The sequence below is a fragment of the Prionailurus bengalensis genome, chromosome E1 (assembly GCF_016509475.1).
Source record: "Prionailurus bengalensis isolate Pbe53 chromosome E1, Fcat_Pben_1.1_paternal_pri, whole genome shotgun sequence".
NCBI lineage: Eukaryota > Metazoa > Chordata > Mammalia > Carnivora > Felidae > Prionailurus > Prionailurus bengalensis.
This window is the reverse complement of record NC_057347.1, coordinates 37,018,477-37,046,470: the sequence shown is the minus strand read 5'-3', so window position 1 is coordinate 37,046,470 and position 27,994 is coordinate 37,018,477. Positions and strand designations below refer to the sequence as shown.

The window sequence follows — 27,994 nt, the reverse complement described above, 5'->3', positions numbered from 1 at the left end:
CATCAGTGACATTTCACAAGTCTATTGGCCAAACCAACGTCGCTCTAGACGCCTCTCTATGATTGGGTACTAGTGCTGTCGGTCCCCAATGTACTGAACTCTTATTGGTGAACGCTGCCGTCGCTCGGGCGGTGGCGGGCTCCGGGATTGGCGGGTGCTGGGCGGGCGGTGTCAGGCTCTCGGTGGCGGCGGAGGCGGCGGAGGCCAGGGAGGAAGATGTCGTAATGAGCGGTGGGTCCTGACCGCTGCCGGCGGGGTCTTTCCGGCCCCCAAGGGTCGGGAAGACGGGCAGAGGCCGCAGGGAGGGGAAGCCGGGGCCGGGGGTTCCCCCCTGGGACCGGGCCTGGCGCCGGGGCCCGGCTCCGGGAGGGGCGGGGGAGGGAGGATTCCCGCCCGGAGGAGGAGCGGGGCTGGCCAGCCGGGCGGAGGCACCCGGAAGGGGGCGTTCGACTCCCCGCCCCCTCGGAGCCCGCTGGGCGGGAGGGCGGCGCTTCCGGGGGCTGGTGAGAGGTGCGGGCACCCGGGCGTGCCTGGCACCCCCTTCACCCAGTTGCCTACCCACCTCAGTGCTTCCGGCCTGTGGACATAGCCTGGGTCTGCCCCGAGGAGGCGGCCCACGCTCCTCGCGCTAGCCCTGTGTTGGGGGACCCTCCTGCATTCTGACTCGGTACCTACCGGCGATTCAGGGCCCTCCCGAGTGCAGAGAGGGGCGAGGGAGTGCTTAAAATGCAGACGGCGCCAACCACATGGGCACTGCGGGGCCTAGAAGCCAGCCTGGTTCCCGATATACCCCAATGGAGAGATGGTGTGTCGGGACATGAGGGCACCGCCCCCCCCCCCCAAAGGGCAGATGACCTCTTGCCTTAGACTGCGACGTAGACATAAACCTCGTAACGTTTTTACTTGGGTCCTTGAACACCAGCTAGATACCCGCAAGCTCTTAACAGAATTATGAGCCGTTTAAGAACTTGCTGACAAAGCTCCCAGCCTGTTAGCTGATGCTCCGTCGGTGGGACTGCTGAATCCCAAAAGCCAGGTGCAAACCTAAGGAATGACAGAAGAAATAAAACGGATATTTACTTTCTTTCTCCACCCTGCCTCCATCCCATTGCTGACTTTTGGTTCTCAGCCTCCTACCCGTGCTTCTTGGCTTATGTTCCCAGTGGCTTTCTAATTTTAGTTGAAAAGGAACTGTGTCTTCTCTTTGGGCAATTGAGAAACCTGTCCTCACCGCATTCCTTGGTTTTGACTCCAGTATACCGTCATGTTTATTTTTTAATTAACTTGATCCAGGGGAACTCCATCTGGCTTTTCTCAGTGCACATTCTCCCAAAGTTTGTTTCTTCTTGAGGCTACTTGCTCCCTTATTTGTGGTTTCCTAGAGAAAGGGAGGGAAGAGCTTGTAGATCTGCTTTAAGCAAGGAATTGGCTCACAGTCCCCCATTACGCTGATTTAATTGCAGAAAAAAAGGGTGATGACTGTATCAAGGTATACTAGCATGCACTGTCTACGACTTGGCATGCTGTACCCCAGAAGGCCTTAAGTATCACAATGGAGGGCTAAGCGTTGAGTTGGTATTTTGGATAAGATTTTTAGGGCTAGAAAGTTTAGGGTGTTGGCCAGTTCACAGAGAGGTTGTTGAGGGAACAGTGGTGAAGTCAACACCATAGAAGTCGTTTTGATTAATAACACAAAGAAACCTGTTGTCTGCAATAATGAATATAACTGCAGTGTCTTGTTTTGTTTTAAATTCTTGTGTGCGATGAAGGGGGCGAATCTGTCAGACAACCTATCAGTTGGGCTGATGATGTCAGTGTTCCAGTGGCTTCCAACAGGCATTAATACCTGTTGGAAATGGATTCTCATTGGCTGGGGCGATTGGTAAGTTTTCTAATTCTGGTTCTTCCGCTTGGTTGTACAGAGGCTTAACCCCTCTTCATTTAAAAACAGTAACAACAAGGAAAAAAAAAAAAAGCCGGTCTGACATAATTATAAACTCCCTGAGCTAGGCTGCTAAAGACACAATGTCTTTGCCAAGGAGACCCAAGTGGAATTAGTTCATAATTGGATCCTCACCTCACTGCCCTGTAAGGGGAGCTGGCTCCAGGAGGAAGAGTTTGGCACCAGTGTTGACAGCACATAGACTGGCCGGCTTTTTTCTCTCAGATTCTAGTAAAGTTTGGGCCTCCGGAGGCCTGTCGGAGGAGAGACGCTGAAAGGAGATTTTGGCAAATATCTGGGTAAAGGAGCTTCGTGGCATAATAGCATATAGGGCAGTTCATTTTGATATCTTGTCCTTGAACTTCCTGGTTCTTTTGTTGATTACTAGCAGCCTTTTGGAGAAGTTGCAGGGTCCCTTGTAGCTTGAACAGTCCTTTACAATAGGCATGTGATAATTCCTGACTCTGCTTTCAGAGAGTATTGCCCAACCAGGGCCCTCATGAAGACATCCTAAGCTTGTTGCCACTGGTCGGTAGACCCTGGTACTGGCTTGAGTTCAGCAATCTTCTAGACCTTTGTCACCATACATTTCTATGATGGAAATGTAGCATCTTCTTCTGTGACTTACCTTCACTCTCTCTGTTCTCTGTTTACCCACAAATTGGAAGGCTTGCTTCCAAGGATAGAAAAATGTAGTAATTAAAGTGTATACAGAGTATTAGAAATTGTAGAGATGTGAACTCTTCTGAGTTTAAACAATTATGGGGTCTAGTCTGAAACCTTGCGGGCTGAAGACTTAAGTAAAATGTATTTGGAGAAGCACCAGTACTTTATGAGTTTGGATAGCTTAACGGGATTAGGGAACTTCTCATAAGTTCTAAACGAGGAACACTTGACCCACATGCTGGACTGAGAGGTGGACATCATTATGGAATGAATTCGTTGACGTTTTTGCTTATTTGTTTTTTGCTACGAATTAGGAGGGTAAAAACATGGGGCATTACCAACTCCAGGGCACCGTCAGCCTAAGTATCGGGAAGGGATTAGAGATTGCCCTGGAAGAGATGTTCCCCGGTGGTACTGGTAGATTTGTCCTAGTTGACAGGATTCTGAAAGGGAAAACTGATTTTTCCACTGCCTCACGCGATGCTAGAGAGAACCCAGGAGCAAGCTCAGTCAGCACTCACTGCTTAGCTTCCCCCACACGGCCAGGAGGTGCTCTTTCTGGGTGCTCCGAGGCCGTCACCGGCACAGGGCATTACCGTGTGCTTCTCATCAGGACGTGCCCTGGGGAGCCGAGCTCTGCTCAGGAGCAAGGGAGCACAAAAGGGCTGAGTGCCCAGGTTAGATGCTGTTCAGTCTGTCCCCGTGAACGGCTTTGAGCAGTGTTGAGATGTCCAGGCTGTTTGTGTCACCGGAAGAGCATGTGCGCAGGTCCAGCTGTTTGCATCCCTCCTTTGGACATCTCATTCCTTAGCTGCAGCTGGTGTCAGCTTCAGAGTTGTGTGCTGTACCTGGCCGGAAGCCTCACCGCGTCGTAATGCCAACGTTTAGCTTGGGGGACTGTTGTTTTTGAGACTGAGGGCTCTGAGATGCCGGTTTGCCCTTAGGCCATGACTTAGGCTGTTAAGTGGCCTCTTTCACCGCAGCCACGGGGTGAAAAGTGGCCCAGGAACGACCAGCAGACTCTGGCCTGCCCACTGCCAAACGTCCTCTTTCTAGAGCTTCCTCTTTGGCGTATTTGTTAGCTTTCCCCTGGGGCTCAGTGGAATCATGGAGCGGCTTCCCAGAGAGTGTGACTAGGGACTAAGAGACAGCAGGCAGGGCTGTGTGATTGAAAGTGGAGTATTTCTGCCCCTGGCCAGTGTCGGGCTGAAGGCTTCTCAGATTAGCCAAAAGACAGACCAAAACCTTTCCCAGCCTTCCGAACGGTAAATGGTAAGCCAACCCTCTCTTCCCAGGGGAAATGAAGTCAGTGCTCATTTCACAACTGGTCCGAGCCGGGGATGAATGTGGGCGTGACTCACAAGTAAATGTGCCAAAGCAGAGAAAACACGTGTTTGTACACAGTGGTCTTCTAGGGGGAAAAAGCGTATCCTGGTTTCTTTTTCTCCCCTGTTCCCTAAGAGCGGTCTGGGACCAAGTATTCTTTGTACCATTTCCTGGGACTGCTCTGTCAGGGTGAAGAGCTGCCCTGGGTCCCCACACACTTCTCCAGTGTCCCTTCCAGTACCACTGGCTGTGACCCAGGCAGGATGCAAACTAGCAAATGACAGTCACGTTTCGAGGAGGCATAGTCATATAGCCAGCCCTCATTATCTTAACTCATTTGGAAAAGAATTCCCCTTCCCTGGTGCAGGTTCATTGAAAGAAGCATTGAAAAGCGGTGCCTGGTGTGTGGTGATGAGGTGTGTGCTTTGAGATCTTTGTCCGGGTGCAGGACTGGACTGTGCGGGTCTGCACACAGGTACTTGTCCCCGCGTGAGGCAGTGGGCAGGCTTGGGAGTTCCATCTGGGACAGCATCAGCTGAGCTGACCTGGCGGGTGGATTCCAGCCTCGTGCCAGGACATGCACATCTGTGGGTTTTCTCCTGTGGTTCTTAAAACTCCATTTAGGCTCTCCCACTCTGCAGTCTCCAGGATTCATTCACTCATCCATTCAAAAAATATATACTAGGCACCTACTATGTGCCAGGTAGGAGGGACACATGGGTGGGGAAGGGAAGGAGAAGTTCCTTGCTTTAGGAAGCCTACATCTTAGTGGGTGACAATACATAGGTAACTACTGGATATTAGACATGAGAAGTGGTACGAAGAAAAAGAGAAGACAGAAGAATGTGAAAGGGTGCAATTTATATAGGGTGGTCAGGGAAGGTTTCAGTGAGAAGGTGACATGTGAGTAAAGCCACAGAAGGAGGGGAGAGATTGAGCCATGCTCAGTCTGGGGTGGGGGGCGGGGGAGGTTGAGAACTCAGCCAAGGAGGACAGCAAGTGCAAAGGCCCTGAGAAGGGGCTGTACCTAGTATGTTGGAAAGCAGCAGGGAGACCAGCATGGCCGAAGTAATGAAGAGGAGGGACAGGATAGGTCAGATAGGGTCCTTATGTGTCACGGTGGGGACTTCAGTTCTTACTTTGAATGGGAGACAGGATGCTCTTGGGGGGCTCTGAGCAGAGGAGTACTGTGATTTCACTTACGTGTGATGGGTCTCATTCTGGATGCATGTTGAGAGCAGACTGACGGGAACAAGATCACAAGCCCGGCTAGGAGGCTTTTGTAGTTAACCCAGTGACAGATGATGAGGATCTGAATCTGGGTGATAACAGGTGGTGGTGAAAGCAATCAGATTCTGAATGTATTTTGTACTTTCAAAATGCATTTTCTACCTTGAACCGAAACACTGTTTGCTGGCTGTCATATGTAGAGTGTGGAAAAAAAGAAGGGTCAAGTATGCCGTACAGGGTTTTAGCACCGAGCTGCTGGAAGGACAGAATTCCATTCACTGCACGGGGAAGTTTGAAGGAGACACAGAATTAGGACGATACCAGGCATTGGTTAGATCTGAGATGCTTGTTGACATGTCCAAGAGGAGGTGTCAGTAGGCAGTCGGATGGATATACAAGATATAAGTTTGGGAGTCATCGTTATATAGAACCTGTATGTTACTGGTTGTTAAAATGCTGTGAGGCTAGATGAAACCACCCAGGAAATAGGTATGGACAGAAGAAAAATAAATGCTGAGACTGCACCCTGGGGCAACTCAACCAGTTAGAATTTGAGAGGAGAGGAGGACCCGGCAAAGGAATACTTTGAAAAAGTAGCTAGAGACATAGATCAACCTGGCAAGTGTGTTCCCGAAGCCAAGTGTAGAAAGTGTTTCAAGGAGAAAGAGGGGTCAGCTGTCAGATCAACACATAAAATAAGGTCTAAGAATTAACTGTTGGATGTAGCAACGCAGAGGTCACTGGTGGCACAAGCAGTCTTTGTGGCATGGGCAAAAACCTGGAGCAGGTTCAAGAAAGACTGGCAGGAGAGGAATTAGGGGCAGCACTTATGGGTACCTCTTGCAAAGGGTTTTGTTTGAAAAGGGGAGAAATAACAGCTTTTAACTGCTGAAGGGATTTTTTTTTTTAATGTTTATTTTTTGAGGGGGGGGGAATGAGTGGTAGAGAAAGAGACAGAGAATCTGAAGCAGGCTCCAAACTGTCAGTGCAAAGCCCAATGTGGAGCTTGAACTCGTGAACCATTAGATCATGATCTGAGCTGAAACCAAGAGTCAGATGCTTAACCAACTGAGCCACCCAGGTGCCCCGGGAATTTTTTTAATTTTTGTTGTTGTTGTTTTAGAGAGAGAGAGAGAGAGGTGAGGAAGGGGCAGAGAGAAAGAGAAAGAATCCCAAGCAGGCTCTGCAGTGTCAGCACAGAGACTGACACGGGGTTTGAACTCACAAACCATGAGATCATGACTTGAGCTGAAACCCAAGAGTCAGAAGCTTAACCCCCTCAGCCCCCAGTGCTTCAAACTGATGAAGGGAATTTTAACTTCCTGATGAAATCGTGGGCCCACTAAGAGGCCTGGCCTGAGCCGCCTTTGGCCTGAGGCATTAGCAAGCCGCCACTCAGAGTTGTTCTCATTTATGGAAAGTCAGTGAAGTTCCTTTTACCCTTACTGAGCTCCTTTATATGGTTATTGTGGTGCTGGAGGCTTGCTTGTCTGCAGTTTGGTGTTTTTAACCACCAGTGTTGCTGCTCCCTCCGTGCAGGCTGGTTCTCTGAGCGCATTTATGAACTCCCTTCAAGGTCCAACTTTGTTCTCTAAAACCAGCCACGGCTTGCTTTTCCCTTACCGACTCTGAATTCTTCCAGGCCAGGCAACTGGGAGAAACTGTTTTGTTGGCTTCTGGCCCAGCTGAGCTGACCAAAATAGCCTGCAGAAGGACTGTTTGTGCAGAGTGAAATTCCTCCAGGGGAAATACCATAGCGGATGGCCAAGAAGGCCATGGTAGGAACCCATGAGGCCAAAAAAGAAAAAAAAAAAAAAAAAAAAAAAAAGCCAGGTACCGCCAAGTCCTGGCTATGGAGTTTGACCCAAGTTCTCTCCAAAGGGAAAAGAGCTTCCTAAAGCTTATTGTGGTATTTCTTAGGTCCCCTTCTTTCTCATTCCCTGTGTCTCAAGAGTAATGTTCTCAAGTAAAAGACCAGTGGAGCGGCCCCCAGTCTGGTGGTCAGGGCTTCGGGGTCCTGTCTGAGGCCTCCTCCTGTTACTGGTGCTTCCTGAGCCAGGCCATTGGAAAGACCCCTAAGACAGACACCACTCATTGCCCTGTGATAGGGGAAGGGGCCTATGGGACCTTTACACGGGCACACAGCACGGGCTCTTGCCCCAGACTTGGGGGTTGGGAGGGAAGAGGTCAGGAAAGATCTTCCCTGCTTCAGTGAATTATAAACCGAGCTGTAAGGACTGGAGTTAGCCAGACAAATGCCAGAAAGAGCAAGCTTAGGCTCCAAGTAAGAGAGGGCGTGTTGTAGTTCCAGAAATGGAAAACACTGAAGTGCCTGTGGGGAGAGTCTGAAGAGCAAGAGATAAAGGAGAGGTAGAGGGGGAGGGGCAGGGTGTTTTTGGCTTTTACAAGCTTATCCTAAGATCATCTGAAGCTATTGAAAGGTATAATGGGGGGGGGGGTGGCAGCTGGATGGGATTTGCATTTTAAAGATTCTTCTGACACTGATAGTGGAGGCTGGATTAGAGGGGGCCAGGCCAGAGGCTGGGGAGCCATTTTGAAGACTCTGGGCAGTATTCCAGGCCGAGCAGAAGGTGGTTAGTGCCAGGGTCGGGGCAAAGGGGATGGAGAGTGGTGAGTGGATTGGAGAGAGGTTTATATTTAGGAGATAGACTCATGAGGGCTTGATGAGTCATAGGCAAAGAGGATGATGTTCAGGTTTCCTTGTGATTGGAAATACCAGACAGAAGTTGGTTGCACCAGAGACTATTATTCATCGAGTCCGCAGGCACTGAAGGGCCCCTGTGTTGTGTGTAGCAGTGCAGTGAAAACCGGCCCGCCCTCCCCCCCAACCCTTCTGCGAATATCGAGAGACATTAAGCCTGTGATTATTTAATGGGTGGCGAGTGTTACCAGAGGGGTTAACCTCATCTCAGGGGTCTGAGTAAATGACAGCTGGGTACATAGTGGGCTCTCAATAAATTTTTCTGGGGAAAAACCAGGCTGAGACGTGAAGGGTGAGTAGGTGTTAGCTAGTAAAGAGAGAAGAAAGAGCCCTGAGCAAGGAAAGGTCAGTGGCAGAGATGAAAGCTTCAAGGATCTGGAAGAGGGCCTGTGGAGGCCGGGGATGAGAACGTTGGGGAGAGGATGGGCAGAGGTGGCAGCTCGGTGTGGGAAGTCCTGTGGCCCGCCCAAGTGGAAGGCTCACAGAGGGCCGGATGTACCCGCCTGCCCCTCAGGAGAGCTGGGCCACATGCAGATCCAGGAGGTGGCAGTCTGTGGACAGTACCTGGAGCCCTGTGAGTGGGCATGGTCACCTGTGGAACAGGTATTGGGTGAGAAGGATGGGTGTTGAGGAACAGAACCCGAAAGGGGAAGAGGAGGCTGGAGAGATAGGAGAAGATCCATGGGAATTTTGAGGCGTTGGGAATAGTCAGGGTCAAGAACTGCTGACGAGGGTCTGTTGGATCTAGCAGGGAGGAGGTCTTGGGTGACCCAAGCAGGAGCAGGGAGAGCAGAGAGCCAGGGTCAAAGTCCTGATGCTGCTGCTCAGGGAAATAAGCAAGTGAGAAAGGAGGGAAACAGTAAAGTGCTGGCAGCTTTTCCACCAGGCCTGTACAGAAAGAGCCCGGAGACTCAGGGGCTGCTTCTCAGCTGGTGTTCGAACTAGACTGGCTTCCAGTCTGGGGAAAGGAGAGTCAGGGGTGGTGCCATCAGGCCCTAGACCCCACCCCACCCCACCCCCCAACCCTCCAGTCTGGAAGCCTCCCTTGATGCCCTTGGCATTCCTTGGAGCCTGAGAGAGCTACTGTTGCTTGTGTAATAAATCACTGTAAAACTTCACCAGCCAAGGGACCGTTGGGAAAGTTCTAGCTAACCTGAATTAATGAAAAGTCTGAATGGCACAACTCTGAAAGGAATGCAGCTTTTTCTTTCAAGAACGCTTAGGAAATCCCACTCACCAGTGCTGCTAAGTGTAGGTTTCAGTGACCGGATCTAAACTGCTGTTAAAAGCACGCAGTACAATTGAAATGGTCCAAGTGGCATAAAACAATTACGTGGTTTTGCGCAAGAGTCCGTTTGCAGTCTTCATACACTATTTAGCCTCCCTTTGAATAGTATGAAGACAAAGTTCAGCACAATTTATGTCCAAATTACACATTTTAAATATAAGGTTCCAAATTAATGAGGTTCTAAAGTACCTTTGATCATCGTCTTGCAGTTACACATCTATGCTTACTTCTGAACCACTTTTCATTTCCAAACACCCAACTGGAAATGCTTCTCTTTTCCCTTTCATGGTTAATCCCAGGATATAGTTCTCCAGTCGTAGGGAGATCAGTCTCTGTTTTGGTTGCCCAAGCCTGCACCCGAGGGGCCACAAAGCTCTGAGTGACACTAGGAGAGATACTTACAAACACCGGTTTGAAATCTAGAGGGTTATTTCAAGAGCCAACTGGGGAGGAAAATGAAACCAAACCCAAATGGTACAAGGTCGTCGCGCACCAGCAGGCTGCTTCGGTAAATGCTCCCGTAACTTCCTAACTGAAGAATTGCTCCGAGCCCAACCTGGTCTCCAAACAGTTTGAGTCCAGGGTAACAACAACTGTAGAGGGAGAAAGGGAGATGAGTAAGAAGCTCAAGAGCTTTTTTCAAGTCATTTGCACTCTGTCCCATTCTAGTGTCCTTCTATTTCAGAGCAGAGGATGTCTGCGGGAGTCAGTCACCAATTTTAGCTAAGTGAACCTGAGCCCAGGGGAGCCTCCTGGGAGAGCCCCTGCCTTCCCTTCCCATCCTTGGCTGCAAGTAACTCATTTTGTGTTTTTAATCGCAACATGGCCTGAGAATTGAAAAAGTCTTATAAAAGTTCGTTTAGTCCAGCTTCCCCACCCCATCTAGACATCCCATCTCTGACAGAGACACACATCCTGCCTCTGTCTAAACGATTCCAGAAAAGGGAGAACATTACCTCAAAAGGCAACGGATTCTATCTTTTGAAAGTTTTCCCTTCTATTAATCCAAAATCTGCCTTCTTTTTTTTTTTTTTCTAAGTAAACTCTACCTGCAATGTGGGGCTCAAACTTATGACCCCGAGATCAAGAGTTACATGCTCAACTGACTGAGCCAGCCAGGCATCCCCAAAATCTGCCTTCTTGAAGTTACCACCCTAAAGTCTTGAACCACCTGTGGGATAAGTCCCCTGGTGGATATCACTAGTCTGGCATCCTGGTCACACCATTGCTCCTGTCCTCTGACCAAGCTCCAACTGAAAATGCCCCTTTCAAAATGTCCCTCAGAATGAAAGCTGACACTCCAGATGTGGCCCAGTTGTGCAGAACGCACTGGGACGATTAACTTTTTCTTCTGTGACTGAACTTTTGGAAATGCAGTCCAAGATTGCAGTAGCTTTTTTGGCAACCACATCTAGATTCTGTTGCCTCCCGTTTAGCTTTGAGAAGAACCCACTGGGGCTTTTTCACAGGAGAGCCACTGTTAAGCTCTGTCTTCCTGTCCTGCATGCATGTGATTTTTTTTTTTTTTAACCCAAGGGCAAGATGTACTCAACTACAAAGTTTAAACCACTGTTTATTGATTACCCACTGTGTGCTCGCTGCTCTCCGTAGTAATTATTGATGCCTCCTAGAATCCCAGGAGGTGCCGTGCCCTTTGTCTTACAGCGCAGTGAGGCTGAGAGGGACGCCCCCACCACCCCACAGATGACAGCACAGACCCAGCTCTCATTTAGGTGTGGATGGAGCCTCATGCTCTAAAAGCACTGCACATACTAGTTTTTAAAGATCTCCGGGGGCGCCTGGGTGGCGCAGTCGGTTAAGCGTCCGACTTCAGCCAGGTCATGATCTCGAGGTCTGTGAGTTTGAGCCCCGCGTCGGGCTCTGGGCTGATGGCTCGGAGCCTGGAGCCTGTTTCCGATTCTGTGTCTCCCTCTCTCTCTGCCCCTCCCCCGTTCATGCTCTGTCTCTCTCTGTCCCAAAAATAAATAAACGTTGAAAAAAAAAAAATTTTAAAGATCTCTGAACCCTAATACTGACACCCATTGTATTTATAACCCTCAGTTTTGTGACCTCTGCGAGTTGAACTTGCCTGCTTGGTCTTTGCATGGTTTTCCAAACTTCAGTGGTGAATCGACTACTCTAAAGCCACGTTTTCCAGCCTCTAGGGCGCAGAACCAATTTAGTGAGTCACAGCCAGCATTTAAAAAAAATGAAATAGAGTAGAAAAATACCCAAGCACATCACACAGAGTAACGTAGATTTTGTTTCAGGAAGCTCAGTGCCTGAGCATAGGACAGGGAGGCGTGTGGGTGCGCGCATACTCAGTCTTTATGTAAATTGTTTTTATAACTGTGGTTCGTGGTCAGAATGCTTTGAACATCACTGCTCTAAAGGAAAAATGTTTTTGAGTCAACTTAGATTGTCTTCATTAGAATGCTGCAACCTTACTTAATTGTGCACAGAAATCTGTTTATCAACTCATTGATCTAGCTCCTATAAAATTAATTAACTACAAAAAAGCCAGTAAGAATCACATCAGCAACTTCCTTCTGGGAGGATGACACTTGATGGAACCCATATCGCGGCTGTCAGCAGCAGCGTGCCACAGCCTCGACACCTCAGGCTCCCTGAGCTGCAGACGCCTACCCTGCAGCGTCTAGTGCAACACAGCCCTCCCACGCTTCTTAAGAGCCGTCATCCCTCACTTTGCACAAATGTGTCGTGAATTAAATGTGCAGAATTAAGTTGTCTTAATTAGCCCACGCAGTTAGAGCGGCGCCACTTGGCACTGGTACAGTTGTGAAAACACACACAGGCCCCGAAACAGGCAAAGCCCGGTAAAGCAACAGTCACCCAGTGATCTCTATAGCATGCGTTCATTTTTAAAAGACCATCACAGTGAAAACACCGGAATAAAACATTCTGGTAGAAAAAGCACGGGCCTCCCAGGAGAAGCTGCCGATCCTTGCCCTGGGGCCCACCCCTGAGTTTGAGACACCCTGGTGGACCTTGCAGCAAACTCCCCAGGGTGTGTGGATCTCAGCCCTTTTAGGTAGAGGCACATTCAGCTTAGCCCCCAACCCAGACTATCCTGCCTGTGTTTTTGGTTTTGTTTTTGTTTTTTTCCTTCTCGTTTATAAGGATATTACGAAAATTTCAGTCAGATCCCTTGTTGAACTAAAACACACAGCAAAACACCCTTCTCTTGGTGTATCCATGCAAAACCCCAGGAAACAAGCATGACTCATTTTTTTTTTGCAACCCTGTGCTTATTCCTTACGATCACTGCTTCCTTACTGCAGTAATTGTAGCGTGCGGTCATCTCTTCTAGCATTTTGCCGAGGATCAGTGTCTGTATTATTGCAGGATCTCCTAATATGATTTTGCCTAGAGCTGCCCTCTGGCTTCTCATATACTTTGCGAGTGTGCCTGTAAAGTCTTACTCTGGAGTGCAGTTTGTGTGGCCCTAGGGCCTGGAAACCATTGAAGGCATCGGTCTTGCTGGCCCATCGTCTGTCCTGGGCTTAGTTCCTTCCCCTTGACTTTTTCTTTCCCTTCCCCCTACCTTTCCCGTGGAAGAATGACTCTCCGCCAGAGGCCAGCCTAGACGGAATGGTTTGAGTAGTTGCCCTCTCTCCATGACTTCAGTCCTCTTCCCAGGAGATCAGGGGGCTCACTGCCTTCTCTAGTCTCCAGACTAATAACCTGGTTTCTGTACTTCCTGAAAGCTACTTTCCAGAGGTTCAAGGTACAAGTCTTACTGCCCAGTGGCCTTCTCCTTAGTGACTTATGAACTACAAGATGGCATAGATTCTTTGCCCCAATTCTCATGATTTCCACTTTACTTATATTTCTCTTAGATCGGATTTAAGTTCAGAGTATTGATTCCCTTTGTTACTTCCTCAGTGTTCTTTAGTTTTCTTTATTTAAAATTTAAAAAAGCACAATAGAGTATATTCATTGTGGGAACATGAGAAAATCCAGGAAAACAAGGAGAAAAATTTTGAGTCAAATGAAATTCTACCACCAAGGGATAATGGCCTTTAACATTTCAGCATTTTTAAAGACTTTTCCTGCTGTACTCATATTTAGAAATATAACACATTTAACAAAAACAGAGTTTACTCTGTTTTCATTCTTTTTGTTATATTCAGTCATTAGTTCTAGTCTTGGTGACACCTTTGGGGCCATACCTACTATCCTATATGAATTTGCTTAAAGCAGTTCCCCATGTGCTGAAGATCCATACCTGGGCCGTTGTGCCTTTGTAATAAAGGCTGAGAATAAAGCACCTAAGGTTTCCTCATGGAGCAGACGTGTCCTTGTAGAGATCCTGGCTGAGGGATGCTTCTCTCCCAGGTTGGCTTGGCACCTGGCTATAGCAAGAGCGAGCAAGCAGCTTGGGTTAGAACCAGGGAGTTAGCTGCGGGGGAGGCGGGAGGGCGCCTCCAAATAGGGATTCTGATCTCGCTAGGGAGAGTCAGCAGTACCCTGTAGAGAGAGCTCCATTAGGTGACTGAAGCTGCTCTTGGTATAGTCTTGTATCGTCACGTTCTCCCAGGCTTTATGATGGCTGGAGACAGGACCAGCTGTCCTCACAGCCCCAGATGGCCAAGTTGGAGGAGAGGAAAGAAGGTCATCTACTAACGGGCACCTGGGTGGCTCAGTCGTTTAAGCATCCAGTTTCAGCTGAGGTCATGATATCGTGGTCAGTGATTTCGAGCCCCGCGTCAGGCTCTGTGCTGACAGCCCAGAGCCTGGAGCCAGCTTCAGATTGTGTGTCTCCCTCTCTCTGCTCCTTCCCCACTCACACTCTTTCTCTGTCTCTCAAAAATTAATAAAGTTGTTTTTTTTTTTTTTTTTAAAGAAAGGTATAGGGTTGCTAATCTTGAATGGGGAGATGTGAGGAAAGGTTAACATCTCTTGGAGAAGCAGCAGCAAAGAGGCGAAAAGAGTGTCTGAGCCAGTGGGCTTGGGTTCTGTTCCGGCATCTTGTGCATTGTTCTGTCTCTTTCCTTCCAGCAGGTCCACAGACCAGCATGGCTGCCACTGCCGCTGTCAGTCCCAGTGACTACCTGCAGCCCGCCGCCTCCACCACCCAGGTGAGTGGGCAGTGGCTTCTGAGGGTTGGGGCTGCATCGGCCTGGAAGCACTCCCGGAAGCCGACGTTAAACCACAGCCAAAAGCTCTGTACTGGCTAGGATACGAGACCCGGGAAGGTTCGGTTGTCCGCTTTCTCTGAACTAAGAAGCCAGGGCTGCTTACCTAAGATGGCACAGTTGAGCCGAGGGAAAAGCTGGGTTAAACTCAAGGTCCCTTCCACCAGACCCCCTGACCATAAAAGGGAAACAGAGGCTGTGTCCCTACACAGAGGCTCTGTCCCTGTAGCCTCAAAAGAGCAGCCCTCCCCACTTTACCAGAGTGTTTATTCTTCCTGTTGGCCCTCCCTTCCTCTTTCCCTCCCTCCCTTCCTCAGCCCTTCCTCAGCTGAGGAATCAGGGTCCCCTTCACCCCTGTGATGGGCCCATGGACTTCTGTCTAAGAGCTGAGGATGGCTCCGTGAGCCCTGAGAAACAAGGATAGTGGGAAGTAAGGGTGTTAGTTTACCCTGCTATGGGGGCTTCTGGAGAGTTACTTCCTGAGGAAGGCATTGCCCATTCTTTCTCCCTGAGAGAAAGCAGAGCCAGCAGGGAGGGGGAAGATGCTGGCACCCTGTCTACCAAGGTGGCGAAGAGCCTGCCAGGGGTCATGAAGGGCAGAGGGTGGCTGGGCAGTGGGTTGACACCTCACTTTCTCTCCGCCTGTTCTCTCGCAGGATTCCCAGCCATCTCCTCTAGCCCTGCTCGCTGCAACATGTAGCAAAATTGGCCCTCCAGCTGTTGAAGCTGCGGTGACGCCTCCTGCTCCCCCCCAGCCCACGCCACGGAAACTCGTCCCCATCAAACCTGCCCCTCTCCCCCTCAGTCCTGGCAAGAATAGCTTTGGAATCTTGTCCTCCAAAGGAAACATCCTTCAGATTCAGGGGTCACAACTGAGTGCGTCCTATCCTGGGGGGCAGCTGGTGTTCGCTATCCAGAACCCCACTGTGATCAACAAAGGGACCCGGTCAAATGCCAATATCCAATACCAGGCGGTCCCTCAGATCCAGGCGAGCAATTCCCAGACCATCCAGGTACAGCCCAGTCTCACCAACCAGATCCAGATCATCCCCGGCACCAGCCAAGCCATCATCACCCCCTCACCGTCCAGTCACAAGCCTGTCCCCATCAAGCCAGCCCCCGTCCAGAAGTCAAGTACGACTACCACTCCTGTGCAGAGCGGTGCCAATGTGGTGAAGCTGACAGGTGGGGGCGGCAATGTGACGCTCACGCTGCCCGTCAACAACCTCGTGAACACCAGTGACTCCGGGGCCACCGCTCAGCTCCTCACGGAGAGCCCCCCCACACCACTGTCTAAGACTAACAAGAAAGCCCGGAAGAAGAGTCTGCCTGCCTCCCAGCCCCCCGTGGCTGTGGCTGAGCAGGTGGAGACGGTGCTGATCGAGACCACTGCGGACAACATCATCCAGGCAGGAAACAACCTGCTCATTGTTCAGAGCCCTGGTGGGGGCCAGCCAGCCGTGGTCCAGCAGGTCCAGGTGGTGCCCCCCAAGGCTGAGCAGCAGCAGGTGGTGCAGATCCCCCAGCAGGCCCTGCGGGTGGTGCAGGCGGCATCTGCCACCCTCCCCACCGTCCCCCAGAAGCCCTCCCAGAACTTTCAGATCCAGGCGGCTGAGCCGACGCCTACTCAGGTACCGCACTCACCCTCTGCACCTGCCTCCCTCTCCTTCACACTGAATGGCTGACGCTCCGTTCCCCCTGGGCTTGCTCTGGAAGATGGTGCTGATGCATTTCCCACTTTGACCTGAGTGCTAGGATTCAGCACCGTCTGGGGTGGGCAGGAAGTGGCCATTTGGGCCGGCAAATGGGCTCTCTTCAGTTCATAGGGCTACGTACAGCTCATCCTTAGAAATAAGCCGAGATGTCCCTATATACCTATATTGTGGTCCAGTTTTTCTTTCAGGGAGTCTCTTTTGGAGGATGGGTAGGGGGCAGATACATACTTTTTAATAGTAAAGTTCGTTTTTTTTTATTATGGAACTACATACTCAGAACGGTACAAGAATGAAACGAATGTCATTCAGAACCATAGAATTTGATGTAAAGCAAGAAAATTCTGGTCATTGTTAATGACAAGGAAAAAAATAGGGAGACACAGGCCAGCTTGATGGCAGGAACTCTTAGGCTAGATTCATCTGTGATGCTAAGAACTTCAACAAGAATGTTCTTATTGGGGGCTTTTATTAAGGTGGTATATTACTCTGGAATCTCTTTGGCTCTGTGTGAGTTGGTTTTATTCTCTGTGTATGCCTACTAAGGGCCAGAGATGGTGCCTGTGCTGCAGATGGAGAACCTGGAACTCAGGGAAGTTAGGAAGTATCCAGTAGCTCATGGGGCATAGGTGACAAGAGCCAGGATTCAGCTTGAAGTTCTGACTTCAAACCCCACGCTCTTTTCTGCTTTTCACTTTGACTTGCTGGATCTCAGTGGCAGGTGCTACAATTAAAATTGAGGACAAGGATTTTTTTTAATGCAAGAAAACAGCTCCTGCCATCGAGGAATTTATCATGCAGTTGTCTAGAGAGAGAGAACCAAGGCATCACCGACAGTGAGAGTAGGGAGTTGTGTCCTCTTCCTGAGTGGAAAAGGAGTGCGCTTGAGTTTGACCTGTGGACCTGGGAGTCACACAGGAGGAAATCTGAGGTCTGCCTTAGAGTGCCTCCTCCCTTCTGGCACATTCTGTATTGTCAAGTGATTTTCTTTAAACTGTTTAATTTACTTATTATAATATCTATGAGGTTTCATCATCAGATCTGCCGTACAGAGGAACTGAGGTGATACCCGCTCAGGTGGACACATCCTTGGCAGTACCTCCCCTCCGTTCCCTGAGGTCCCAGATCTTGAGATTGATGGAGGCAGGGCTTAAACCTAGGTCTTCCTAAGGACATAATCATGCAAATGTGCATAGATTTAACTACAACATTATTTTATATTTTATTATTTTTTTAATATTTTTTAAAGTTTTTTTTTTTTTTTTTAATTTTTTAACGTTTATTTATTTTTGAGAGACAGAGAATGAGCAAGGGAGGAACAGAGAGAGAGGGAGACACAGAATCCAAAGCAGGCTCCAGGCTCTGAGCTGTCAGCACAGAGCCCGACGCGGGGCTTGAACCCACAAACCATGAGATCATGACCTGAGCCGAAGTCAGTTGCTTAACCGACTGAGCCACCCAGGCGCCCCAGTTTTAATTTATTTTTAAAAGAGCGAGAGAACACGAGTGGGGAAGGGGTAGAGAGAGAGGGGGACAGAGGATCTGAAGCGGGCTCTGCTTTGCCAGCAGAGAGCCCAATGTGGGGCTCAGACTCAACAAACCGTGAGATCGTGACCGGAGCCAAAACTGGATGCTTAACTGACTGAGCCACCCGGGTGTCCCTACAACATTATTTTAAAGATAAAATAGTTTTCCAATATCCTCAGGTGCTGTATATTATACCACTAATTCTCTGTTAACTGTAGATGTAGGCAGTTTCCAGTCTTCTAGCTAAATAAATTCCTAAAAGTGGGGCAAAGGATATGGACATTTTTTTAAAAAGGCATTATATTCTGATTCAGACATGGGCAGTTCACGGTCAAATCTGGCCCACCCATCTGCTTTCATAAATAAAGTTTAATTAGAAAGCAGACATGTCCATTTGTGCTGCATTTGCACTACAAGGCAGAGACCTCATCATGACCTAGAGTTTAAAATATTTAGTATCTACCCTTTACAGAAAAAGTTTGCTGACCCTTGCTCTATTTTATGAACAAAAAATGTTCTAGTAACAGAAACTTCAGATACACGGAAAATAGCAATTAATGTGCAAAAGGGGCACATATGAGAAAATTGGGGATGAGAACTGTGTATTCATTAAGAGATGCTGTAAGGTTTGTTTCTTTGCTTTTAACTGAGAAACACAGTCTCAGATAACCCAGGAATTTAAAAATAGCACTAATCAAAATCCCAGCAGGACTTTTTTAACAAATAACTTTTTGCCCCTGAATCATTTGAGTTGCCACCACAATCCGTGTCACTTCCAAATGTTTTATAGAAAGGGTCTTACTATTACATGCAAGGACATTCTACATAACGACAGTACAACCATCACACCTAGGAAATTAGCAAAGAAACATGCTAGCATCTAGCTTAGAGACTCCACTCAGGCCTCAGCACTTGTCCCGATAATTCCGTTATGGCAAAAGAGTCTTCCCACATAGTTGGGAACTACATGCATGTAGTTGTCATGTCTCCTTAGCCTCTTTCGGTCTGGAACAGTTCTCCGTCTTAACTTGATGTTCATGACCTTGACCTTTTTTTTTTAATGTTTATTTATTTTTGAGAGAGGGAGAAAGAGGGCGCATAAATGGGGGAGGAACAGAGAGAGAGGAGATGCAGAATCAGAAGGAAGCTCCAGGCTCCGAGCTGTCAGCACAGAGCCCAATGTGGGGCTCGAACTCACGAACCATGGGATCACGGCCTGAGCTGAAGTCAGCTGCTTAAATGACTGAGCCACCCAGGCGCCCCTAATTTTAATTAAAAAATATATATATTTTTTTAATTTTGAGGGGGGAGGGGCAGAGAAAGAAGGAGACACAGAATCCAAAACAGGCTCCAGGCTCTGAGCTGTCAGCACAGAACCTGACACAGGGCTCAAACTCACAAACTGCGAGATCATGACCTGAGCCGAAGTCGGATGTTCAACGGACTGAGCTACCCAGGTGCCACAATCTTGACACTTTTGAAGGCTACAGGCCAGTTATTTGTAGAATGTTCCTCAGTTTAGGTTTGCGTGATGTTTCCTCATGACCTCTGGGCTGTGCTTTTTTTTTTTTTTTTTTTGCAGAAATACAGAAGTGATGCTGTGTTCTGACCATATCCTAAAAAGGGTGCATGATTTCAATTTGTCTCCCTACTGGTGACAATTAAAGTAGCAAATATGTTCACCAGATTTCTGCACCTTTTTTTCTTTGTAGTGAAGTAGTATTAAGAGGAAGATACTTTGAGATTATGTAAATATCCCATTCCTCATCAGACTTTTGCCCACTTGTTTTAGTATCTTTTATTAGAAGAGATTTTCTTAAAATTAATGTTTTATTTTAGAAGAGGTTATATTTACAGGAACGTTGTAAAGGTAGTGCAGAGAGTGTCTGTTTACCTCTCACTTGAGTTTCCCCCAGTGTTAAACATCATACATTACCAGGTACATTTGTCAAAACTAAGAAACCGACATTGTACAAGACTGTTACCTAACTCCAAACTTGATTTGGATGTCACCAGTCTTGCCATTTATGTCCGCCTTCTGTTCCAGGATCCAGTCCACATACCATGTTGCACTTAGCGGGCACATCTCCCTGGGCCCCTCAGGTGATAGCTTCTTCGTCGTTATTTTCCATGATCTTGACAGTCTTGAGGTGTATTGGTCAGGTATCCTACAGAATGCCCCCAGTCTGGGGTTATAGGTTTTTGGAAAGAATACTACAGAGGTGAGATGGCCCTCTAATCACATTATATGAGGAGTACATGATGTCCATATGCCATCCTGATGATGTCCTGTCCCTGATGTTAACCTCTGTCGCTGGTTAAGGTCGCGTTTGCTAGGTCTCTTCATTGAAGTTACTACTTTTCCCATTCTCTGTTCTTTTTGTTTTTAAGTTGATTTACTTATTTTGACAGAAAGAGAGAGAGAGAGAGAGAGAGAGCGAGCATGTACGCACACAAGTGGGGGAGGGGCAGAGAGAGAGACAGAGAATCCCGAGCAGGCTCTGCACTGTCCATGCAGAGCCTGACATGGGGCTAGAACTCACGAACTGTGAGATCATGACCTGAACCAATATCAAGAGATGGACACTTGGGGCACCTGGGTGGCTCAGCTGGTTAAGCCTCCGACTTCAGCTCAGGTCAATTCTCACAGTTCATGAGTTCGAGCCCCACATCAGGCTCTGTGCTAACAGCTCGGAGCCTGCTTCAGATTCTGTGTTTCCCTCTCTCTCTCTCTCTCTCTCTCTGCCCCTTTCCTGCTCACGCTCTGTCTCTCTCAAAAATAAATACACATAAAAAAAGAGAGAGAGAGATAGACACTGAACCGACTGAGCCACCCAGGCGCCCCTCTCTGTTCTTTGGAAGGGAGTTGCTAAGTCCTAATATGGGAGTTGCCCATATTCATGGGCAAGAGTGGGGGTTAAGAATTAAGCTCTGCATCCTGGAAGAGAAAGTATCTACATAATATTATTGGGAATTCTTCTATAAAGATGACTTTTTCTTCTTTATGTACTTATTCAATCATTTATTTCTAGCAGTAGAGGGACTCATGTATATCTATGTTATACTTTGGGTTATAATCCAGGACTGTGTTATTTATTTTGTTACTCACATTGGTCCCACCCTCGGCCATTTGGAGCTCTTTCGGGTTGGCCTCTGTATCCCCTGACATACTCCCATCCTTTTCTCTTTTAAATCAGCTGTAAATATTCACATACTATGAAATTTACCCTTTTAAAGTGTACAACTCAGTAGGTTTTAGTATTTTCACAGAGTTGTGCAGCCATCCCCACTGTCTAGTTTTAGAACATTTTCATCACCCCCCCAAAAGAAACCCTGTACTTTTAGTAGCCACTCCTCCTCTCCCCTTTCCCCCAACCCTGCTGGCGACCACTAATCCATTTTGTGTCTTTATGGAATCGCCTATTCTGGATATTTCATTAAATGGAACCTTACCATAGGTGAGCTTTTGCAGTCGACTTGTTTCACTTAGTAATAATGTTTTCAGGGTCCATCCCTGTTGTAGCAGGTTCTTCATTCCTTGTATTTTCCTAGCCCCAGCCCTGGGGTGGATCATTCTTCCCAGGAGTCCTGGTTCTGATTGGAAATTGTGTCATTCTCTTCTCCATCTGTTTATTTATGTCAATAGGGACTATTAGGTTCCCATTTTATCCAGTGGGTTATAACCCATTAGTAGTATTATTTTGATGTTCAGGTTTTCCCATATTTGGCCAATGGGAGACCCGTCAGGCTGGCTCCCGTGTCCTCTTCCCATGACACCACCATTCTTGTACCTTCGTACTTTCTGGTACAACAGGTGTTCCAAGGTCTTGCACTTTCCCTGCCCCCAAACCTGGAATCAGCTCTTTCTCCAAGGAGCCCTGGTTCCTTTTAGTGGAGCATGAGTTTTAGAAGCTGAGACCTGGGTGCTGGGTGAGCTCATTATCCCTGGAGTATTGCTGCTCCCAGCCTCTCTCAGTGGACACAGCCAAGAAGTATACATAAATATACATAAGTACGTACGTACACATATATGTAATACCTACATAGATAAAGATACGGACACGCACATACCTACATATATTATCACACATTTCTATCTCTGTTTCTCTATATTGAAACCCAAGAGTTTCCACCAGTACCTCCGATTCCTGTCCAGTGCCACACACTTTATTCTCGATTCTCCCTTTCCATGTTTGTAACCATCTTCTGTGACAGAACCCTCGCTTCCATTAGCCTTAATATACCCCTTTCTGGATCACTGCCCCCTGGATTTCAGCTCTCCCATGTGGACAGGTGCCACCTGGGGCTGCGACACCTGTGCCAGGCTGCTGTCATCACTGCCCCACAAATGCCCTCCTCGTCCCACTCACGCTCTAACGTGCATATTTTTAAGGCTTTTGATAGACCTTCCCACATTTCCCTCCAGTAGGACCAGACCACCTCACAACTCCTGCTCCTGACGTAAGAGTGCCCGTTTCCCTGCTGTCTCACCAACAGTGAGCATATTTTATTTTTCCATCTTTGCCAATCTGAGGTGGAGGACAACTGTTCCTCATCGATCGTGCCTCCTAAGAGCTGTTTTCGTTTGGCGGTCATTCATGGTGCATCTTTTGTGAAGTTCCCATTTAGCTCCCTTCTAATTCTCTACTTCTGATGCTGGTGTTGTATCTTTCATGCTGAGGAAATTCGGTGTTTGGTTTCCAATCAGTCGTCAGCATTTGCCACCTTAGTGTGGGGATGCCATCGACGGTGTGTGAATGTAGGTCTGGGCCAGCTGGGGAAGACTTGGGTGCGTGAAGAGGCACCCTCACTTCTCACTTGGGTGCGGAGGGATAACACTGTTCAAAGTGCAGGGGCCCAGCCTCTGCTGGGGCACTGACCCTTTTTCTCCGGCCCTTCCCAGGTCTACATCCGTACGCCTTCCGGTGAGGTGCAGACGGTCCTCGTCCAGGACAGCCCCCCAACAACAGCTGCAGCCACCTCTACCACCACCTGTAGCAGCCCTGCATCCCGTGCTCCCCATCTGAGTGGGACCAGCAAAAAGCACTCGGCCGCAATTCTCCGGAAAGAGCGCCCCCTGCCAAAGATCGCCCCCGCTGGGAGCATCATCAGCCTGAACGCAGCCCAGCTGGCAGCAGCGGCCCAGGCCATGCAGACCATCAACATCAACGGTGTCCAGGTCCAGGGCGTGCCTGTCACCATCACCAATACCGGAGGTGAGAGTGGGCCCTTGGGCCAGGGTGTGGGCAGCAGGCCTGCTCGCCTCACCCCTGGGAGCCGTGGGCTAGCCCAGGGTTCCCAGGAACCACAGCGAGAATACCGCCCGTCATTTGCCTGGTCCCTTCTAGCTTAAGAGCATGTCCACTTGGTCCTTACAGAAGTCCTAGGAGATAGTTTTTGTTTTTTGGGTTTTTTTTTTTTTTTTTAACGTTTGTTATTGAGAAACAGAGACACAACATGAGCAGGGGAGGGGCAGAGAGAGGAGGAGACACAGAGTCTGAAGCAGGCTCCAGGCTCTGAGCTGTCAGCACAGAGCCCGATGCGGGGCTTGAAGTCATGAACCGTGAGATCATGACCCAAGCTGAAGTCGGATGCTCAACCGACTGAGCCACCCAGGCGCCCCTAGGAGATAGTTTAAGACGCGTGTTGGCCCCACCTGACAGCTGAAGACCTTGAATATGATGGAGAAATAAGATGTACTCAGGAAAGCTCTCCAGCTAACATACACATGCAAATTAGCATGGTACAGACCAGAGAGGGATGTTCAAGGGAGGTTCCAGGTAAAGGGACTTGAAAGAAGGCTCCTAAGAGGAGACAGCCTCGAGTTAACGGTTAGAAGGAAAGGAGGGAGCCTTTGGCAGTGGGAATGGCTTGCGCTACATTTCAGCTGGGTGGTAATACTTGGCAGTATTTACAGCGCCATGGCCCTTGCACGTAATCAAAGGAACATGGGAGCTACCTAGCAGAATGGTTCCTGGTGCTTTAGCTGGGTGTTCTTAATTTTTTGGTTAAAGTTTTTTAGAAATTTATTTATTTTGAGAGAGAGAGTATGTGAGTAGGGGAGGGGCAGAGAGAGAGAGAGAGAGAGAGAGAGAGAGAGGGAGAGAATCCCAAGCAGGCTCCATGCTGTCCACGCAGAGCTTGACGTGGGGGCTCGAACTCAAACGGTGAGATCACGGCCTGAGCCAAAATCAACAGTCAGTGGCTTAACCATCTGAGCCACCCAGGCGCCCCCTCGTTGAGTGTTCTTCAGCTGGGTGAGGAGCACTTTTCAAGCCAGTGGGAGTTCTCTCATCCTTAATCTCCTCTCATCCTTAAATGAATCTATGTCACTCTGGTTTAGAGGCATAGGATTGAATCCACTCAGAGAGACACCAATGTTAGGTCAGTGACACTCCCCATGCTTTGAATGGCTTTATGCACGTTGCAGAGGACTTGATTTGTCCCGTTTCCGCACTCTTATTAACAAAAATCCCTGGAGACGTCCCTGAGAGCAGAGTTGGTATCTCACAAGGGCCTGAGGTTGGAGGCGTTTCTGAAGAAACACTCCAGGACCACTCAAGACTAGACCCTTCCCCACTGAGGTCACGTGGGCAGAGTCTGACACCGAACTCTGCCTGCGTAGTGTAGTGTTCAGGACACTCCTCGGAGGTCGACTGCCTGGGTTCAGACGCAGCTTCTACCAATTATTACCTATGACCTTGATATGCCGTTGAGCCTCAGCCTCAACCATAAAAGAGGGATAACAGTCTCTAACTCGGGGGGTTATGAGGGTTAGATCAGTTAACACCTTTAAAGTCTTTAACGTGGTCTCTGGCACCTGACAGCCTCCCAAAAGTGTGAGCCGCTCCGATGATCATCTGTGTCAAGTGCAGCAGGGAAGAGGGGTGCCAGGCTTCGTGACCCTGAACCCTGCCCCCCTCTCGTCCACAGGGCAGCAGCAGCTGACGGTGCAGAACGTCTCCGGGAACAACCTGACCATCAGCGGGCTGAGCCCCACGCAGATCCAGCTACAGATGGAGCAGGCGCTGGCCGGAGAGGCCCAGCCCGGGGAGAAGCGGCGCCGCATGGCCTGCACGTGTCCCAACTGCAAGGACGGGGACAAGAGGTGATTCGAGGGGGAGGGGCCACGCCCCCAGCCCGGCACGGACCCTGTTGCCCCGGCCCTTCTCCGGGACGCAGGTGGGAGAGGGGTGAGGTAGCAGCTGCCTGCCACCCGTCCCCCTCACCTTTCCTGTGCCCTCCGACCTGACCTCTCGTCCTCTCTCCGACCTGTCCTGCCTCCCTTTTCTACCCCCTCCCTTTCTCGGCTTCCCACCCCCTCCGTCCCCACCCTCAACCCAACTCCCAGGTCTGGAGAGCAGGGCAAGAAGAAGCACGTGTGCCACATCCCCGACTGTGGCAAGACCTTCCGCAAGACGTCCTTGCTGCGGGCTCACGTGCGCCTGCACACCGGCGAGCGGCCCTTTGTCTGCAACTGGTTCTTCTGTGGAAAGAGGTTCACACGGAGCGACGAGCTCCAGCGGCACGCCCGCACCCACACAGGTCTGTCCCCTCCCCTGCGGCATGCTCCGGGCCGCACGGGGTGCTTCCGGCCTCTCCCTCAGCCCACTCAGCGACATCGAGATTCCCGGCCGCGCTGAGTGAGAGCTACACTCTCACTTCTCGGGGGGTCCAGGCCTACCCAGGAAATTCTTTCAGGCCAGTCCTTTACTGTAGCGTTTGCCAGAGTGATGCCATTCACGTTACGCAGCCTCGATGACGTCTGCCGTAGCTACACGGTTATTTATTTAACAAACCCTGCTGTACTGTGCCAGCCACTGGACAGTGCGTGTTACCAATGAACTAATTTAATCCTTACAACGACTCTGTGGGGAGGGTTCTTTATTATGCCCATTTTACTGAGACATGGGGAGGTGGCCGGGTCACCAGGCCCTCTGGTTCCCAGGTCAAAATCTCTTTTTTTTTTTTTTTTTTTTTAAGTTATTTATTTTGAGAGAGCATGAACAGGGGAGGGGCAGAGAGAGGGAGAGAGAAAATCCTAAGCTGTCAGCGCAGAGCCCAACACAGAGCTCCAGCTCACGTCCCGTGAGATCATGACCTGAACCGAGATAGTTGGACGCTTAACTGACTGAGCCCCCCAAGTCCACGGTCTAAATCACTGTCCCACACTGCCTCTGCTACTATCACTTTCCAAATGATTTTCCTCAGATTGTTTCACTGTTTTTACTCCTTTACGTCTAGTGCAATATTTTTGGCACCACAGGCTTGATAATAGTTACATATTTTTTTTTTTAATTTTTTTTTCAACGTTTTTATTTATTTTGGGGACAGAGAGAGACAGAGCATGAACGGGGGAGGGGCAGAGAGAGGGGGAGACACAGAATCGGAAATAGGCTCCAGGCTCTGAGCCATCAGCCCAGAGCCCGACGTGGGGCTCGAACTCACGGACCGCGAGATCGTGACCCGGCTGAGGTCGGACGCTTAACCGACTGCGCCACCCAGGCGCCCCAATAGTTACATATTTTAATGCGCTGGCAAATAAATGCAAAACTGTGAAGTAGAACAGTGTTCGTCCAGCTACCACCTAACACTGTCGCGGGCATCTCCAGTGGCCTGTGGCACATGCTTTGAGAACCACTGCCAGGGCGAGTGTCTCCAGTGAGCAGACCCCTGGCCTGGGACTAGGGATGGGGCACGTGACCCGAAGCTACAGCCCCTGGCCAGCCACCCTCCCGGGGGAAGAGGAGTAAATATTCAGAATGGCAGCTGACAGGTCGGTGGGCAAGTGGGGTTTTTCGGCAAGTGGGTCAGTCACAGGGACAAAGATCAGAAGGAAGCAGGTGACAGCCCTACTTGGGAAGAGTCCTGGGTGCAGGTACAGGGACACGAGTACAGCATTTCAGGCAAGGGACAAGGGAGGGGAACAAAGTAGACTGGGAAGTGACGTCATGTGGGGGGTGGAGGGAAATATGAGAAGTATGAGCTGCCGGAGGGTTTAGGTGAGTCGACCACAGGGAGCAAGCATGTAGGCAGGAGGCGGGTAGGTTATGATGATGACAAGGCAACGCCAGCTTTACAGGGTGCCCCTCACACCTCACGTGCACCCCCTCTTCCGGGCTGGGACAGCATCCGCATGTGGGCTCTGAGTGACGCGCATCTCGTCTTCCCAGGGGACAAACGCTTCGAGTGTGCCCAGTGTCAGAAGCGCTTCATGAGGAGCGACCATCTCACCAAGCATTACAAGACCCACCTGGTCACGAAGAACTTGTAAGGCCAACTGAGGCGGGAGGCCCTGAAGATACAGTCCCCCGTCTGTGTCCTGCCTGGGCCCCTGGTGGAAAGGAGGCTCCGGGTGCCCTGGGCCACCCTCAGCCCCTCCCTTCTGTTCTGCGACCGGTCCCATAGGAAGGGGCTCCGTCGCCCAGTGCTCACCTCCTTCTGAAGCCCCTTGGCTCTGCCCTGGCCCTTCCCTCTCACCTCGAGCTCCGGCCTGCCCAGACTGTGGACAGTGGCCGTGCCCAATGAGACGTTCTAAACCAGGACGAATGGGAACCCTTATTTCCAAAGGAAAAACATGAATTTCACTCCGTCGAGGAGCAAAGTGAGGCCCCCCCCCGACCCCGTCCTCTCCCCCCAACACTGCCGGAGTCGCATTGTGCCATGCCCCTCTCTCTCCCGCCCCTCCCCGGCCCCGCCAGCCACCCAGGACGCCCCGGGACCCTGTCCCCAGGGCACGGCCGGCATCCACCTCCGGGGAGGCTCACGGGGCTGCCTCACGCCACATGCCACATGCCCAGCCCTGCCACCGCCCTCCTCCAGCACATTCCAACTTTCTATTTAAAAAGTCGAGCTATCCACTGATGCCCTCTTTTTCTATGGAGAACGTTGCCTTATACTCTACTTCAGATGATGAACACTGTGTATTGTGTGTGCTTTAAAGTTTTATTTAATTGCTCCCTTCTTCTTGTCCTCGTTACTTGCCTCCCCCACGCCTGCTTCAGTTGAGGGTTTGGGGGGCCATGAGGAGCGTCGGGGTTTTTTCTCTCTCTAGCAGTTTTCTTTTCTAAAGGACACAGCATTTCAACTCAAATCTGGATTCAGATGAAAACACCTCCACCTCCTGATCCTCTGCCCTCAACCCGCCCTGACCGGCCCCAGCCCTACTTGTGTATAGTGTATATTGTATAATAGACAATTGTGTCTACTACATGTTTAAAAACATATTGCTTGTTATTTTTGAGGCTTTTAAATTAAACAAAAATCCAACTTTATTTTTAGTTGTAACTGCTTGAGGTATGTTTTATGAATTAAGTGACAGATTTGTTATCCTTTATTAACGATGTACTTTGTTGGTCAGCACTGGGCTGACAAAAATTTTTTCTTGCTAATAAATTTAGTTGCCTGAGGCAAAATCTGCAA

At 49.5% G+C, this 27,994-nt stretch overlaps 1 protein-coding gene and 1 long non-coding RNA gene across 5 annotated transcripts; one reads left to right on the top strand and one right to left on the bottom strand.

Moving 5' to 3' along the window:
* Nucleotides 1–42: 42 nt before the first annotated feature.
* Nucleotides 43–27,994, top strand: SP2 (Sp2 transcription factor). Of its 4 annotated transcripts, none has more exons than XM_043584209.1 (7): nt 43–231; nt 14,200–14,276; nt 14,990–15,964; nt 22,476–22,788; nt 24,506–24,680; nt 24,924–25,117; nt 26,746–27,994. In XM_043584209.1, the coding sequence occupies exons 1-7, from the start codon at nt 225–227 to the stop codon at nt 26,844–26,846; spliced, it is 1,842 nt and encodes a 613-aa protein (XP_043440144.1). In that variant the 5' UTR covers nt 43–224; the 3' UTR covers nt 26,847–27,994. The 4 variants fall into 4 exon arrangements, with proteins under 4 accessions (XP_043440144.1, XP_043440143.1, XP_043440146.1 ...); XM_043584208.1 differs by having other exon boundaries at nt 14,197–14,276; XM_043584211.1 differs by having other exon boundaries at nt 43–1,036.
* Nucleotides 939–12,854, bottom strand: LOC122485436. The gene is made up of 4 exons (XR_006297860.1): nt 12,740–12,854; nt 9,668–9,767; nt 1,138–1,378; nt 939–1,044 (listed from the first exon to the last, which is right to left on the bottom strand). It is a non-coding gene; the product is annotated as an uncharacterized LOC122485436 (long non-coding RNA).

Coding starts and splice junctions, on each gene's coding strand:
- SP2 (XM_043584208.1), top strand. Junction 15,965..22,475: donor CTGAGCCGACGCCTACTCAG/GTACCGCACTCA, acceptor GGCCCTTCCCAG/GTCTACATCCGTACGCCTTC. Junction 22,789..24,505: donor CACCATCACCAATACCGGAG/GTGAGAGTGGGC, acceptor TCTCGTCCACAG/GGCAGCAGCAGCTGACGGTG.